Here is a 17,293-nt window from a genome sequence, read left to right as displayed (position 1 = left end):
TGTGGTCAGCCTGGACACTATGTTGCTTCCTGCCCGTTAAAAGACAACGCTCGCCAGTAGGTCGGGAGTTACTTGTGAGCAACCTACCCTCTCCAAATCTTCCGCCAAACGTGCTCTACTAACTGCCACCTTACAGTGGAGAGATCAGCAACTGGAGGTTGCTGTGCTGCTGGACTCTGGTGCCGATGAAAGTATGATTGACACAGCACTGGTGAAGCAAGTGAAGCAAGCCAACGCTCTCAACGGCCAACCTCTTGCTAAAGTAAGGTATTACACTGAACCTGTCACACCACTGATTTCTGGCAACCACTGTGAAAAGATCTCTTTTCATTTGATAGACACTCCTCAGGTTCCTATTGTGTTGGGCTACCTCTGGTTTGTCAAACATAATCCCCAGATTGACTGGGCTACTAACACCATTTTGGGGTGGAGCACCCTCTGTTTGTCGCAATATCTTTTGTCAGCCTACTCCTGTCTCTGTCCTGTGATTCTGCATTTGAGACTTCTGGTGTGTGACACATCATTTCCCAGAGTTTTCAAACTAAACTGGGGTCAGCAGTGTTTTGAAATGTTTTAGTTTTAGGGGTTCCAAAATGCCAGAGCACTGTGGACACTAGGCATAAACATAGCAATTGTTATGTGCTTTGAACCAAAAATGTAATATTGTGGATGTAGCCTGAGAAAGTTCAAACCCTGCCTACTACCTCTGCACACCTGGCCATGGCCATTATGTCAAACTTGTGTTCATAATGACAGTTTTTTTTGTGCTAGGGACAAAATGTTAGGGCAAAAAGGTATAACAGACAGGCCAGTTTACGGTAACCTTGAGCAAACCTTTAAACACAATTTTTGTGATTCCTTTTTATTTTATTTCACTGCTTCACCTTTGTTTAAGATCAACAAATAGGTTTTTCCAGGTCCTGCCCAATACAAATCTGGCCCATGGCCCTGGAAAGCCCCATTCAGCCCTGCTGTGGAGGAGTAGCAGTTTTCACTACTTCCTGACCGGCTCTGAGCAAATGCCAAGTACTGTATGTGTGTGATCTGTGCTTTGACGTTTTCCTTTTTTTCCTTTATTGCCTGAATGTAACAGGTCTAGTAAAGGGGCATTACAACCTTGAAGGGGAGCCAGCCACGCACCTTGGAAGGATTAAGAAGCTGTATTGTTTTATGTTCCAGAGAGTAAACAGCAGTGTAAAATGTCTATTTGGGTTGCATGTGCATACGTACATCTCCACATAAATACATTCACATGGGCACTTCAGGAAAACACACACACACACACACACACACACACACACACACACACACACACACTTGAACATAGAAAGGTCAGTTTACAAATGTGTCTTTAAATGTCTTTAAAGACCTCAACACACAGTCACACAGAAATGGGTTTCAGCCAGATTTGTTTCCACAATTATATACCCACAGTGGCCACCTGAAGAACCAAATGCTATGAGTCTTTCCCAGGTTATATCCTCTGTGTTATTAAATCCTGTCAGCAGCACCAGTACCAAGCATAGGTGATGAGCATGAGCATCATTATCCTCATATGTGATGAGAGCTAATCAATTTGAATGTAGTTGTCACTGGTAACTGTTAGAAAGGCTTAAAATGACCTATGTCCACATTTTCTTGAGAAGCTATAGGTCGTAGTTACGTTAATAATGACAGCCTTTTTCTCCATAAAGGACGCAGCAATGTTACATTGTCGTGTTGCAAAATCTTGTGGAGACAAAGTCAGGGAGAATTTTGTTGCCCACAAAGTGTTACACTGCCTCCGTGAACACGCCAAGTTGCACTTACAGTTTACATCCATGTCTGTGAAAACACTGATGCTTCACACACATCTTGACACAGAAGATCTATACAAACGGCACAGTTTCAAGGTGGACTGCAAGGGATAACAGTTTATCAATGAGAGTTTAATCAGAATTTGATCAAACATGAAATTTAATTGCTCAAATAAAGATCTGATTCTAAAATATTAGCAGTATAGTCTACTACAACATTCTAGCTATCAGGTATATTTTGGAAGCATGTTACAATGGCGAGCATTAGCAAACAAAGGGTGTAATGTTAATATAATGTTACAAAGTGAAGCATTATCAGTTACATTGAATGTGTTTCATATGGCTAGGCCTCTACATCTCTAATACTGTCAGACAATATGCATTATGTTTCTGCGAGCATTGATTAAGGAAAAAAAAACTGTATAAGTTACGTGTAGCAATGTAAAGGCTGGTACAGCAGATGCTGCCAATCTTCCCGATGATGGTTTGATTACTTTGGTCATTTACATCTTCTTACAGAAAAATATGCTGCTTTAAGTAATGTTTATTTTGGTAAAATAAAGCTGATCAGAAACCCATTTTAATCACAGCAAAAAAATAAAACAGCACTGTTTATTTTTTTATTTTTTTTTTTTGCCACTTGAGGGAAGCAGCACAGAGCACTGACATATGTTATAAAGTTATGACAAACTTTAGTGAGCAATTCCTCATTCACACAGCTAGCACACACAGAAAACTATTAGCATTCATCAAAGTTGTTTTTTATTGCAAATTGGTGAAATGTAGCCCAATATTAACTCTCCTTTCAGCTCTGTTTTAGTCTCCACTGACCCCTAGCCCTTTAGCTGCTACATTACATACTGCACTATGTTCACCAGCTAGTTGCTAAGTTAATCCGTGCAGTGATCATAGACGCCTGAACACTGGAGCAAGCAGAGCAGCTGCATCCCCACTGTTTTTGCATCCCCACTCCTTGATCATACCACTTTGCTATTTTCAAATATTTGAGGTAGTTTGGATTAAAAAAGTTATATCTGGCCATTTTAAGGGTAGTTAGTGAATTAAACATTACATTTCCCATCATAACCATCCCTGTTTTTTTTCATATAAACTCTGGACAATAAGAGTCAGGTCCAGACAGATATTTAGTGCGTGGCCGCTGACATGAGAAGGACACTTTGTACACAGTTGGAGATGTCAAATTAAATGCTTCCCATCCCCAATACATCATTAAAATTGCTCCTGCATGTGTGGGCAGATGTTACATTTGATATCTAGTGTCTCAATCTATATTGTGACTCTAACATTGCTGCTTTGTGAAAACAGTTAATGACAAGTAGAATACAGATACAAGTTACCTACATAAAAAGCATATCCACATAATTTGAGAGGTTTCTGAGTCATGACATCAAAACCAAAAAATGTTATAGCACCCTCCAGTCTCCCCTAATCAACCCTGTGTTTTGATTAGGGATAGACCAAAATGAAAATTTGTGTCCGAAGCCAAATAAAATGAAATGCTTGGCCGAATACCGAGTACCGAGTACCAAATGCCGTTGTTTAGTTTTTCATTCGTTTTTGCAGATGAACACCCTCCAGATTAGTGTTGTCATGCTACCAAAATTGGGACCCACAGTACGATACCAGTGAAAGTATCACGGTTCTGAGTAGTATCACAATACCACAGCGAAAATGAGGCAGATGTGCCTTTTGTCATTTATAAAAAGATAAATCACTTTTCTACAATACATCAATGATATTTCAACGGAATAAATTACTTATTGACTTATTCATACTTCAAAAACGGCATCAATAAGTGATTAACATAGCGGGGATCGAAAAAAAATAAATAAATAAAATAAAATCAACCAAAAATCAACCAGCCACCCTCCTCCCCTGACAAGTTAAGAATAGTCCCTTAAGTGCGGTGAGGTTTGTGGACCGTTACCTGACACAAAGAGAGAAATGTGAACGGCTTGTCTCTCCTCTGACACGTCACATACCTGTGTGCCGCCACGGCTCGGCTGTCCAGGTACTTTTGGGCAGTCATGACACCAAGAAGAGGGCTTCTCCGTCGCCAGTAAGTCATTATCTTGCGCCACGGAGCACATGGCCGCTGTATTTGACAGAAATACATTCCTGTCTGTGTCTGTGACCCCTGTTCGACCCACAACCGGCAGGATGCACCTTTCGTTTCTGCTGCTGGTTGAAATCTGTACTCGCACAGCATGCTCCTGAATGATTCCTTTTGCTTGCACAAAACTATTTTTAGTCGCAAATGCGGGTAAAATGCTCGCACTGTAGAGCTCTGTGGAAAACAAATCACTGTATATATAAACAAATCTAACCTACAAGTAAAAATAAATTAATAACTTTCACTGCTCAAAGATGCTCAATAGCTCAGTTAATATCTGAAATGTCACTGGATACAAACCACTGCAGCGGCATATTGAGTGCCAGGTGGCCAGCACACACCGTTATTGGACACTCACCCTCTTGCGATTGGACTTTGAACTTATCCCACAGTAGTGGTACCTGAGGTACCGTAGTACTACGGTGCTCCAACATTATGGTATCATATGTACGGTGATGTTTTAGTACCGCAGTCTACCGTTGGTACCAGTATACCCTGCAACACTACTCTAGATAGATCAGTATTACATTCTTTGCAAACCGCTTTTCTTCTATCACTCTCCAACACTTTGAAATATCGCCACACACTGCCGACATTTTACTCCGTCCATCATCGCACGCTATTTGATTGTGTCATCAAAACACGCCGCTATTATTCGGCCTTGCTTTTCACTTATTCCACCGAATACCGAATGTGTGTTTTTTTTATTCGGCCGAATATATTTGGTTACCGAATATTTGGTGCATCCCTAGTTTTCATTCATAGAAACAAAATGACTCAGATCCTGGATCATTGCAGATGACAAAGACCTGGTATACATAAAAATTCAGGCCTCTAGTTTCGCAGACCAGGCAAGGCGGAGGCACAGCGCACCTGCGCTTCGCCAACTGGGTGTGGCCAGGCGGATTTTGCAGGTTTGGCACACCGTGTGTGCTGGCGAAGCTACTCCTCTTTCCCACCTCCGTCCCTCCTACCTGCGCAAGTCAGAAAGAGGGAGGAGAGAAGGCGTGGAGTGGGTTTTACACAACCAATTCACATCACACCAATCAAATGAGCTCCTCCCCTCGCCCTTAAATGCGCCGCATAAAGGTGTAATGAGAGTTTACTCAATTCGCCATGGCAGAAGAGGACAGCAGCGTCAGACGGCCAAACTTCTCCCACAAGGAAACTGATGTTTTGGTCCGGGAGGTCCAAGCTTGCAGTGTCCGAATATACGGAACTGCGAGCAGACCTCCACTGGCTGATGAGGCGGAGGAGGTCACCACAATTGTAAATCAATGTTGCTTTTTTCTCGTGCGCACGTGCGCTCTCTTTCTCTCTCGCAGTCTCACTCTGTTTCTTTTCTTTTGACTTTTCTAAGATGACAGATGTTGAATATATACTCCCTATCTGATGCTGTGGCTGTTTGTGGTTGGCTGAGAGGGATGTGAACTCATTAGTTTGCAGCTGTGTTAATCAAATCAGTTTGGGTTTCCATTAGGCGTGCCAAACGTGCCAAACGGTACAAATCCTTTGATCTGACATCAGATGTGATGGGACAGTTGATATAGAGATGCATTTATGTGCTGATTGCAGATAGTTGCATTGAATAGTGTTTTTTGTGGGTATTTATTGCATTGTTAATGTGCCTGACATTCTGGAAAGCTGCCTGTGAGGTTTTGGTGACGTGTGCGCACTGTCCGCCAGTCAGCCAAACTTCGACTTACACCGGCTGCACTCCGCCTGCGCTGACAGTAAACCTGGTTCCAGCTGGTGAGCTTTTAGCGCACCTTCGGTGAAGCCTTTTGGCACAAAACTGTCACTGCGCCAAGCTGGATCTGTCAACACTCCCCCTGCTGCACTGCCACACCCATCTCAGTGGATCTCGGTCTGCCAAACTACCAAACTGAGCGTGCCTTGGGTTGCGCTGCTCGAAAGTAGCTCTGCGCTGGGTTCGCGACCCTGCGCCGCCCTGCACCGCCCTGGGAAACTAGAGGTCTCAATGTCGGGCGTGTGGCAGAGAGACTTTGTGTCTGTGCTGGGGGCAGGCAGGTGAGCTGGATGTCAGGTTAGCAGTAAACCATGGATCTAACAGTGAACGTTCAGTGTGAGCTGCAGCTTGTCAGAACTACCAGACCAGTAAAGCTATTTCAGTGATGTGCAGATAAACTGTGTCACATGTTTTGCATCATGCGATCTGCTTTCAAACTATTTAGAACAAATAGGCCGATAAAAATCAGTGGCAAGCGACCAGAGCACTCATACCTGTGGTTTATGAATCTATAATCCTTGCTTGTCCTTGACTCTGGCTGCTCAAGTAGAGATAGCAAGTTCATTGCATTTTAAATAGCAGCGACGTTCATCATTTAGCAGTGGAAGAGCATCACTGCTACATGCACATAGGGGAAACACTGATTTAAAGGGCTAGTTCACCGCTGGAAAGATGGCCTTTTAATAATACTGGGATGTCTATGCAGTAAAGAGATGAAAATACAGACAAAAAGGACGCTTTTGCTCAAGAGGGACAAAACCTACAACTAGCAGAATGCACTGGGCCACATCAGACCAATAAATCCCATGTGGGATATCTAGGCACTGGTTGGATGGAAGGAAGTTTACCACAGTTCATTTAAACAGACTACCAACACTGTTTTGATACAAAGCTGGTTGAAAATTGTGTCGTACCCTATTAAAGGGATACTACACCCAAAAATGAAAATTCAGCCATTATCTACTCACCCATATGCTGACGGAGGCCCTGGTGAAGTTTTAGAGTCCTCACACCCCTTGCAGAGGTCAGTGGGGGGAGCGGCTAGCACACCTAATGGCTGACGGCACCCCAGACTAACGTCCAAGAACACAAAATTGAAACCACAAAATATCTCCAACATGCACATCCGTAGTGTCCTGAAGCCCCAACATAAAAAGTTGTTTCGAAAAACGCCATTTGAACTCATGTTTTTAGCCTCACTGTAGCCTGTAGCTCTGACTGCTTCTCTGTGCTCTGCGCTCACGTGTGCGTGCTCAGGGTGATCGGTGATGCACGGTCTCTGAAGAGCAGCAGTCTCGTCAGTACTGATGTCCAGATTCTCAAGTGCAGGCATCGGCAATTCCCAGTCTGAACAGCAAAGACTTTCCTCATCCGGTGGCACTGCCTTGCATTTGAAACAATTACACCACCAGGTTTCCAGTGCTTGACTCCCGTATTCTGCGGCTGGCTGAGGCTTAAGAACATTAATTAATGCAACTCTAAGAAACACTGATTAGGCATTTGCATTAAACATACAGTAACTACAGCATGCACTGGCATTACAGTTCATGGGTTTGTGAAAACCTGCACTTTATCCTTAATTACGTCAAAGAAGTTGCTTAAAGGTTACTTGCCTATTTTTATACCCATCTCTTCTTTGTAAGGCATGTTAAGTATCTGAGCTTACAAGGGCTGCTAGGTAACAGCAGAGAAACCCCACTGTGGGTAGCCAACAACGGTACAATGCAACATTTCCCCCTGTCAAGCCCACAACCCCTCTCTCTCATTACCTTCCATCTGTATATGTCTTTATTGCCCTGTAAGAGACCCAATTGACCCACTAATGTGCCTTGCCAACCAAACAACAACCCTGATGCAGCTGAAACCAGATTATTCCAGTTCTCTGTGGTCAGGCACTGAGGGAGTACAGAGACGGTGGCGGGTGGCTCAGCTTTATTACAGCACACACACACACACACACACACACACACACACACAAGTTTCAATGTGGAGAGTCAAGTGTCTCAGGCAGAAGGTGTCCCCTGAGTTTGGGTCTTTCCCTCTGTCAGTGTGACATCAAGAGCTCCACCATGAGGCAAAATGTCCTCTACCTGTTGATCCACAGTGTTGACACAAGGGAGCTAAAGAGGAGTGTGGGAGTAACAATAATAACAGAAAGAAAAGTCACATCCAAAATTTATCAGACAGGGGGAATGAAATAAGGTGGCTTACAACAAAGGAGAGTAGAGAGAGGTAGAGCTTAATGAAGCAAAAGAAAGTTGGAAAGGAGGTATAAAAGGATGTCACAGTGACACTTACATTGTTATCAACATGATGGCATATACTGCATGTTGTTGCTGTGTCTCTGACACATTCAAATCCAAAAGGACACAGTAAACTCTCTATCCATGCATCCTATTTTTCCCCTGATAATGTTACATTGTGAGAAAATCTGTGTTGAAATCATAAAAATAAACAAAGGTAACCTTGCTGTGTAAAAAAAATCCACCAGTAACCATTAGTCGGGTTTCCATCCACCTAATCTTATTCGCATTTTCAACAATTATGGGTGTTCTTTGCATTTTTATCTTTCACGAGAAGCACCACCTACTGCTCGACCTGTTGACTCCCAATACTTGCAAAACAATAATGAATGGAAACGTGGATAAATTCGCATTTTCACAAAATTTGCTTAAAATTTGCGATACATTTGGATGGAAACCCAGTTATTACCCTTTGCACATTTTGTACAGATAACATGAAGCCTAGACACACCAAACTGACTTCAGAGAACTAGCAGCAACGAAGGCCTCTACTGTGTTGCCATGTCTTGGCCAAAAAAGTTGTACATGAAAACAAAGACTACAGCCGACAGCCAACCAGCACGTATGATCTGTGCCTGCATGACAGAAAATAACTCCACACCGGCAGATGGCAGTCATCTGTAATCCACATTCAAAAAGGGAAACTGGAAGACGATCTTGAAACTAGTTAGCCAGTTGACACATTAAAAACATAATCCAGTGTTGAAAGAACATAGCCTATTTACCGTGCACCGGTGAACAATAACACAAACCATCACGTTTTCTGCTAAAGAGCTCAATGGATAAAGAACAATTTCTTATGGAACAAAAGTTTGTATTGGTCTTTGTTTCTCCTCGTGCGCCAATCAGAGTGATTTCATTCACCAACAGGCTCCACAGTCACCACTGCCAATTCAACATGCTGAATCAGCCCCCAAAAAAACCCAACTCAGACCAACGAGGAGCAGTGGTGCGGGACACACCGCACCTGCTAGGGTGACAGATGCTCACCAACAGCCCAACACTGACCGATTGCCAGCCATCGGCTTGGTGTGTTATAGTCTTAAGTCTCAATTATCTTGGGTAGAGACTAAATGCCCTCACTCCAACAAGACTGCTGCACAGATTTCATTTCAACAATCAAGGCTATAAACTTGGTATTGGTAAATAAACTCACCTGGCCACTGATCAATACTGTGTTCACTCATTTTAATGATGTCCTGATAATACTTTTCTGTCCAGGGGACAAACCATGTTGATAAAACTTTTTCACCAGCAGCCACCACATTTGCACAAGACGACATTCCATTTTGTTCAGTCTCAATGGGGGAAAGGAAAATGTCAGAGAGATTTTGGAACATTATAACCAAAACACCAAATGCCAAATTATTTTGAAAGAATGCTGTTCAACCCCTAATAGAGGACTACAGGCTTTGAGAGTCTGTGCCAAGAAGCACTAAAGTTGTCCTGGGGGCTTTTAGTGGCCCAAGATACTTAATATAGCAGTGTTTCCCCTACCACCCCCCGCCCCCCTTGATGATCAAGTTAATTTTATTTCATTTCATAAAAGAAGTCATTTAAGGTTACCTTTCCTATAGAACAGATCTATACCATGTCCTTTTATTAAACAAACTAAATAGCCTTATGTTATTTATCTTATTTACAGTACATGACGTCGTGTCATTTCTGTCTCCACATGGAACTAAACTAACTAAACTAACCTTACCATAACACCCTTACCCTAAAACTAAAAACCCCAAAACCAGAGCCCCAATCATAAACTGATCCTTTGAAAGAAATGAAAATTAACTCCACTTGACCATTTTGCACAGGATCCCCACTCATAATGGGTTAAAAACTTAAAGGTAAAAACCACACACATTCACATGCACAAACACACACACACACACACACACACACATTCTTGTACTTGCTGCTTAGTGAGGACCGAGTAAATCGACTGACAAAGTGAGGACCAGCCTTTCTGCTTTACCTATCAACATAAAAATAGCATTTCTGGGCAGTAGGTGGCACCCTTACCCTATACACCCCTTCAGGTTTTGAGAAACACAAAGTTTTCAGAAAAAGTTTTTAACCAACAAAGTGAGGACCAGAAACTTAGAGTATTTCACTGGGAATAATAACTGAGATATGCTTATTACAGGTTTATTGAGGCCAAGTTTAGCATAATTGCATACTATGATACTATCTTTTACACATTTTAACCTTATTTAGTAAATGTTTAATTTTAGACTTTGCAATTCTGAATAGCCATTTTTATTATTCATAAATTTATTATGTAAGGAGGCAAATTCAACAGGGTGTCTTTTCGATATTTGACTGCTGAATATTTATGAAAAAGAAAATTGAAGATTATTTGTCAAAGACAGAAACACAGCTAGTGTAAGCAAGCACATAACTGTTAATTTTATTGCAAAAAATTGCAATGAAAAACTCAACAACTATACCAACAACTTGTTGGTATATTGTTCAACAGAAACACGGTACTTATTACCGCCAACTCAATACAAAATTTGAACACTGGCAGCTTGTAGCCAGCAGACTGGATCTCGAAGAACAGATCTGCATCAAATCTCTAAACACTAGAGAAACATGAGTCATAGACCCCCAGCATTTTCTCCACTTTAAGAATTTCGTTATAGACACAGTATTTAACATCCTTCCATGTTCTGGTGCTAAGCACTGGAGACTCTTTCTCGATGCAGAGCAGGCAGTCATTCTTTGCTGGTACTTTCCTGAGAGCAATAAACTGTGCCATCCTTCGCTGGACTGCAGTCCTCTCCTCAACAGACCAGCGTCGCCTTGTTCGCACCTTTGGAACATCTAAAAATAAGAAAACAGGGTTAACTTTTGGGTAGGTTCACTATTTTAACCTCTTGCACTCCACCCCCATTTTGTAGCGAAAATGCCTAAAATGACATACCCAAATTAAAATGACTGTGTAGCTTCTGAACCACTCTGACTACATGCATGCATGAGGTCTTGCCAGAAAGAAAACTCCCTGAAGTTTCTTGTGAAAGTGTCAGAAACACTCTAGGTGATACAGAGACAGAGTAATGGGCCTCTGAATTCAGTAAAAAGTTGAAGATTTTGCCTAAAACAAAATTAAAAATGTGTTTCAGGATGAATAACTGTCTGTGGCTTCATCTGAGCAGGTAAATGACACTGTGGGGCTGTAGGCACACTATCAATGAACACTTGTTTCAAATTTGAAGAAGACTGCTCAAAGTATGACCATTCTACAGTGTTTTTACCATGAAAAGATCCAGGCGGAGCTCCACATGACAAGTCAGTCACTCGGCTTCAAAACAGTACTATCAGTGATCAAACAACACTCAGCCAGCTTCAAACATTGTACCTTATTGAAATCAGGTGTGAATATGATAGCTGATGTTGTTTATGACACAGAAACACCATAAAATATTGCCAAATAAAGCCATATGAAACGTGAAAGTTATGACCCCACTTTCTAGATGGTGTATCTCAGCCAAAAATAGTGGTAGGAGTGAGACTCTTACCTTTTATAAAAGATCTAAGTCTCCACTCGCCGCTCTGCATGAGATCGCGAGTAATCCTTTAACATTTCCTCTCGAAAAACGGCATGACATGACTTGTCACCACTCACTGCGATTTTGGACTTCGTGTATTTAGGCTGCTCTGATGCGAAAACCATAAGGAATAAAAGAAAAATGATGCCGGATTCAGGAAGCAGAGAGCTTCCTGTTTCCGGTGACACCAAACATCACATGGTTTGATGACGTAGTGCGCCTAGGAAATACCATTTAACAGAGGAGGGAGGGAGGGCGAACGTCGGCGTCTGAACGGAGTTAGAGAGGTTAAACTCAGTCTTTCTTAAAAATGGTGTTTACAACATGGATATAAAGCCATTTGAAGTGAATTCAGTGTTTTCTGCCAAATGTTGATTATGATGATGAAGAGTTATCATCTTGGATAAAGGGATTCTTGACCATGATTTGGCAACTCATAACCTCCAACTGCATTAAGCCCTGTTGACGAGCTGCAGCCCTGAAGTAGCAGCAGTGGAGTTTGTTAAGTTTGATGGTGAATCTGTAATGATAAGTATCTACGCTTTAAATTAATATCAGTAATTACATTAGAATTATACTGTTTAAGTGCTTATTTGCTGAGTAAACAGCGGATTAAGACAGCAGGCCCCTATTAAAGAAAAAAATTAAACCTAATAGCTGAGCTAAGATAATAAGGTTCTGTAATCAATCCAAAATCGATCCTCTTTGAAATATGTATGACAAATATTCACTATTCCTCCTCTGTGGGGAGTGGATCAAGAGCAGAGTTGTTACTGCATATGGGTTATTGAGACATATGCGTTATTTAAAAGTTTAATAGGCCACAGCATGTCAACTGTTTTGTTTAATGCCAGGCTTTGTTTTATTTTGAAAATCCTCCCAGCTACAGCCTTAGCAACACCGACAGCTGTTGAGCTGTAGACTCTCAGGTAAGCGCTGATGCCCTCATGAAACATTTTAAGTTTAAGTTCAGGGGCTGACTGAAAGATAATATAAGTGTTCATTTTCAATATCATTTAAATATGAGACTGAGTATTGTCGTGGCTCTGTCATTGAAGTCTGCAGTTGTGTTGCCTAAATCAAAATCAAAGAGCTACAGAATCTCAGCTGAGATTTCAACAAAGCTCATGGCAGATCCATACAGGGGAGAAGTTATTATGTGAGTGGGAATCTCTCCTCTGCTTGTTAGAAGCTTTGTTTTCAAACCAGAGTGGATACATGGAAAGACAAACAGCAAAATATATTCATGTAATTAAACCTTTTTAATCATGAATTATAAAAGTCTCATCTCCTCATAAATTCATAATTTTATCAAATCAAATTTTGCATTTTTACCTGAAATGTATAATTTTCATGTCATAATAGTGACTTTTAATCTTTGTATTTAATGACATAACATGATTAATATCCTAGTCCGATCAATTACCTGATCCCAGTGACCTGAAATTTCATCTGAGAATGTACCTATCTTATAGAAATTCATCTTACCGTCATCATTGTGTTGTGTTTTATTTGCAATCTTCTTAAGTCTCTTAACAGTTGGTCTTCTGGATGAGATGTTTTGCCTCTCTCCATCTGAGAAATATGTATTAGTTCAGTGAAAGAGTTAAAGATTCAGTTTCAGAGCACAGGTGTATATTGCCTGGACTCACCATCATCATCAGCAGCATCAGCATCAACATGGTACTTTCGTTTAGCTGCAATTTTCTTTACCCTCTTCTGTCTTGTGGTGTTTGTGGGTTGCTCGTTTCCATCTGACAAAGGATACATCAAAACAGTTAAACTGTTGTCAGGTCTCAGATGCAACACATATAATCATGTTTTCTTTAAGCTTAAATCTTGTTTTGCATCTCAGATTTTGAGGTTGTGTTGGACTTCGCAACACCAGGACTTACCCTCATCATCATCATGTCTTCGTGCTTGCTTTAGGCGCTGAACACGAGAACTTGTGGGGGACGGATGTGGCAGAGCTCCATCTGTAAGACAGTGGATGTTAGTATAGAGATATCTTTTGACCACATGATTTGATCCATAGTGAGCTGGTTCCAAAAGTATCATAAATATAGATCATTTCTGAAATATATTTAGGGCCCAGACCATTCAGTGACCTGTAGGCAATAAGTAAAACTTTAAATTTAAATGTGTATCTGACTGGATGTCAGCATCAAAACCTGACAACTGATGTAATGTCCTCTTTTCTATCTAATGTTCACAACGCCAGGACTTACCCTCATCACCATCACTCTCATCATCACCATCACTCCCATCATCATCATCATGTCTTTGTGCTTTCTTTCGGCGCTGAACACGAGAACTTGTGGGGGACGGATGTGGCAGAGCTACATCTGTAAGACAGTGGATGTTAGTATAGAGATATCTTTTGACCACATGATTTGATCCATAGTGAGCTGGTTCCAAAAGTATCATAAATATAGATCATTTCTGAAATATGTTTGGGCCCAGACCATTCAGTGGCCTGTAGGCAATAAGTAAGACTTTAAAGTTAATTGTATATCTGACGATGTCAACATGAAAACCTGACAACTGATGTAATGTTCTCTTTTCTATCTAATGTTCACAACACCAGGACTTACCCTCATCACCATCACTCTCATCATCACCATCACTCCCATCATCATCATCATATCTTTGTGCTTTCTTTCAGCGCTGAACATGAGAACTTGTGGGGGACGGATGTGGCAGAGCTCCATCTGTAAGACAGCTGATGTTAGTATAGAAATATCTTTTGACCACATGATTTGATCCATAGTGAGCTGGTTCCATAACAGTCATAAACTTTGAGCATTTCTTAAATATATTTAGGGCCCAGACCATTCAGTGACCCGTAGACAATAAGTAAAACTTTAAATTTAATTGTGTATCTGACTGGATGTCAGCATCAAGACCTGACAACTGATGTAATGTCCTCTTTTCTATCTAATGTTCACAACACCAGGACTTACCCTCATCACCATCACTCTCATCATCACCATCACTCCCATCATCATCATGTCTTTGTGCTTTCTTTCGGTGCAAAAGAACTTGTGGGGGACGAGAACTTGTGGGGGACGGATGTGGCAGAGCTCCATCTGTAAGACAGCTGATGTTAGTACAGAGATATCTTTTGACCACCTGATTTGATCCATAGTGAGCTGGTTCCAAAACAGTCATAAACATTGAGCATTTCTGAAATATATTTAGGGCCCAGACCATTCAATGACCCTTTCTATCTGGTGTTTACAACACAAAGGCCCAATCCCAATTCCTATCTTAACCCTCAATCTTAACCCTCAGTCTCAAAAATCTGCGCTCCCATGAAGTGCTAGTGCTGTCCCAATTCTCAGAGTGTTGAGTTGAGGGTCAAGAATAAGGGCTGTATGGCCCTCACTTTTAAGATTTTCCAGGACCACCCTTGCTGTTGAGATCTATCCCAGAATCCTTTGCGTATCATCCACTGAGCCCAGCCAAACCCGGCCGAGTACAGACGATTCAGTCAATGCAAGATGGCGGTGACAAGCGTAAGGAAGCAGAGTTATCAATGTGAGTATTTTCCTTGTTAATAGTTGTTTTAAAATTATGATAACCATTGCATTATCTTAGTTTAACGTCATTTTATGGTCTATAGGCCTCTAAGTAGCATAACACACATATTTTTGCTCGCGGGTGACGGCTTGCCTGCCCCGGTTCTCTGATAACCGAGTATGCTGTCATTCAGTTACAAAAAGTCATTTTTCTCAGTGATAATGTAGTTGTTAAGTTGTTTTAATATACGTGAAATGTTTGCATCGACATTTTTGTAAGATGACCGGACGGTGTCATCTCCTGTAGCTGTAGAGTCTGCAGCTGGTAACGTTACAGCTGCAGGTTAATGTTAGAGATCGTATTATCTGGTGACTTTCCGCTGAATAAGTTACGTCGGTTGTTGTGGTACAGGTTATTTGGTTAAATATCAACTTAAAACCCAAAGAGTGAAACGTTGACGTGGATGAAATTCACCAGATAACACTTGTGTGACTGTGTAAACAGCCTTACCAGTTCTGCTGGATGTTAACCATTCATTGTGATAATACTTGCAATACTGCATAAAACTAAACTAATAACTTAACGAATACCTGACAGGTAGCCCAAAAAAAATATAAAAGAAAAGAAAGTAATGCTGTTATCTCTGTTCCATTTCAGGGCCACAAGACAAAACACAAGCCCTGATTCATTTCAGGGCCACCAATGAAGACACGTTTTCCAAAAGCAAGCAGGCTCCAAAATACTATGGGAGTGAGTAATTTGTAACTTGTGAACTGTTCATATTCATAACATAATTCTCAGTCACAACGGCAACTGTTCCCCTAATAATCAAGCATTCTGTTTCAATATGAAATCAGCACAGCTGCAGACGGCATTGTCGGAGATTGTTGTTTGGTAACTGTATATTTGTTTTGGAGCTGCGCTGAGTATATTCGTTGCAACATGTATGTTCTATTTTCATTACTGTACAAAGATGTGCTGTTTGGATTTTATGATGTCAGCATTTCAAAACAAAAACAATTCTATATCATTAATCTATCTATTATCTTAGTGAAATTCCATATTCATAAGAGTAAATTTTGTAACAGAAAAAACTTGTAAAAATTTTTATGAATGAAATGCAGCAATACTTAGAAACCGTTCAGCACTCCACAAACTCCAAAGCTATAAAGACTCGGAAAACATGTAAACAATTTAATTGTTTGAGCTACTGAACTTTTTTATTTATTTATTTGTTTATTTTATTTTTCTTTCTTTTCTCTTAACCCTGGCATATTTGTTCTGTTCATGTCTGTCACTGCTTGTTTTGTACAAGAATTGAAATAAAGTGTTGGAGAAAAAAAACTTGTTGCATCTTTTTATCAACAACTACTGATTAATGATACTGATTATTCACAGACTGGACGGAGTTTTGGTATATTGCTGCCCCCAATAATCTTAAGACGTATTTGCCTTTGAGGGGTGTCCCATTTTAAAGTCACAAGATAGCCCTTAACACTTGGTTTTGAGGGCTAGTGAGATTGAGGGTTGAGCTTGAAAATTAAGATTGAGGGTTAAGATAGGAATTGGGATTGACTCAAGACTTACCCTCAGCACCATCATCATGTCTTCGTGTAGTCACAGCTTTCCTTCTTTCTTCTTTGCCAACTTTAGTCGAGGGTTCCTTTGAAGGTTTCACTTCCTCAGGGTGAGTGGACGATGAGGACTGGTGATCTTTGCCAGATCCGGTGTGGCAGGATAAGTCCATCGCATTAGACAATTCCACCTTGGTGGCCTTTAACAGCAGTGCAGAAAAACAGAAGGAAAAAAATTATTCACTGATGAGCACAAACAGCAAAGATTCTGAATCTCCTGCAGGTAGCACACTGACTATGCTAACTATCACTTATCAATGATAACAAAGTCAGAACCACTATGAACCACACAAATAAGGGTATGGATGAGATAAAAGTAAAATGTACTCAGCTGGCAATGGCTTGGCCCAAGTTTAAATCCATTTCTATAAGCCTTGTTTAATCACTGTTATTTTTCTTTCAATATAATTTTTACAGTGTTGTCTATGAGAAATAATTAACTGCAATTCAAATGCATTTCGATTACCTCCATTTTCAGCTCATTACCTATAAGCCACAGAAATGTGAAGGGTTACTTCACTGTAGGGATGCACCGAAACAAAAATTTGTGGCCAAAGCCAAATAAAATGAAACGTTTGGCTGAATACCAAGTACCGAATACCGAAT

General features: G+C 40.9%; 2 protein-coding genes across 5 annotated transcripts in view; both read right to left on the bottom strand.

Annotated features, from left to right (window-relative positions):
- tnfrsf21 (tumor necrosis factor receptor superfamily, member 21) overlaps positions 1-17,293 on the bottom strand; it is a 301,642-nt gene that overhangs the window by 157,178 nt on the left and 127,171 nt on the right. The gene's annotated exons all lie outside the window — the stretch shown is intronic.
- LOC117252851 (uncharacterized) lies at positions 10,365-16,800 on the bottom strand. The gene is made up of 6 exons (XM_078174127.1): positions 16,641-16,800; positions 13,760-13,876; positions 13,427-13,507; positions 13,184-13,285; positions 13,020-13,106; positions 10,365-10,806 (listed from the first exon to the last, which is right to left on the bottom strand). Exons 1-6 carry the CDS (start codon positions 16,798-16,800, stop codon positions 10,559-10,561), a joined length of 795 nt encoding a protein of 264 aa, XP_078030253.1. The 3' UTR covers positions 10,365-10,558.

This window comes from Epinephelus lanceolatus, chromosome 13 (assembly GCF_041903045.1).
Source record: "Epinephelus lanceolatus isolate andai-2023 chromosome 13, ASM4190304v1, whole genome shotgun sequence".
NCBI lineage: Eukaryota > Metazoa > Chordata > Actinopteri > Perciformes > Serranidae > Epinephelus > Epinephelus lanceolatus.
This window is presented reverse-complemented; position numbering and strand designations above follow the sequence as displayed.

Coding starts and splice junctions, on each gene's coding strand:
- LOC117252851 (XM_078174127.1), bottom strand. CDS start 16,800: ATGGACTTATCCTGCCACACCGGATCTGGCAAAGATCACCAGTCCTCA. Junction 13,877..16,640: donor ACATGATGATGGTGCTGAGG/GTAAGTCTTGAG, acceptor ACTGTCTTACAG/ATGTAGCTCTGCCACATCCG. Junction 13,107..13,183: donor TGATGCTGCTGATGATGATG/GTGAGTCCAGGC, acceptor CATATTTCTCAG/ATGGAGAGAGGCAAAACATC.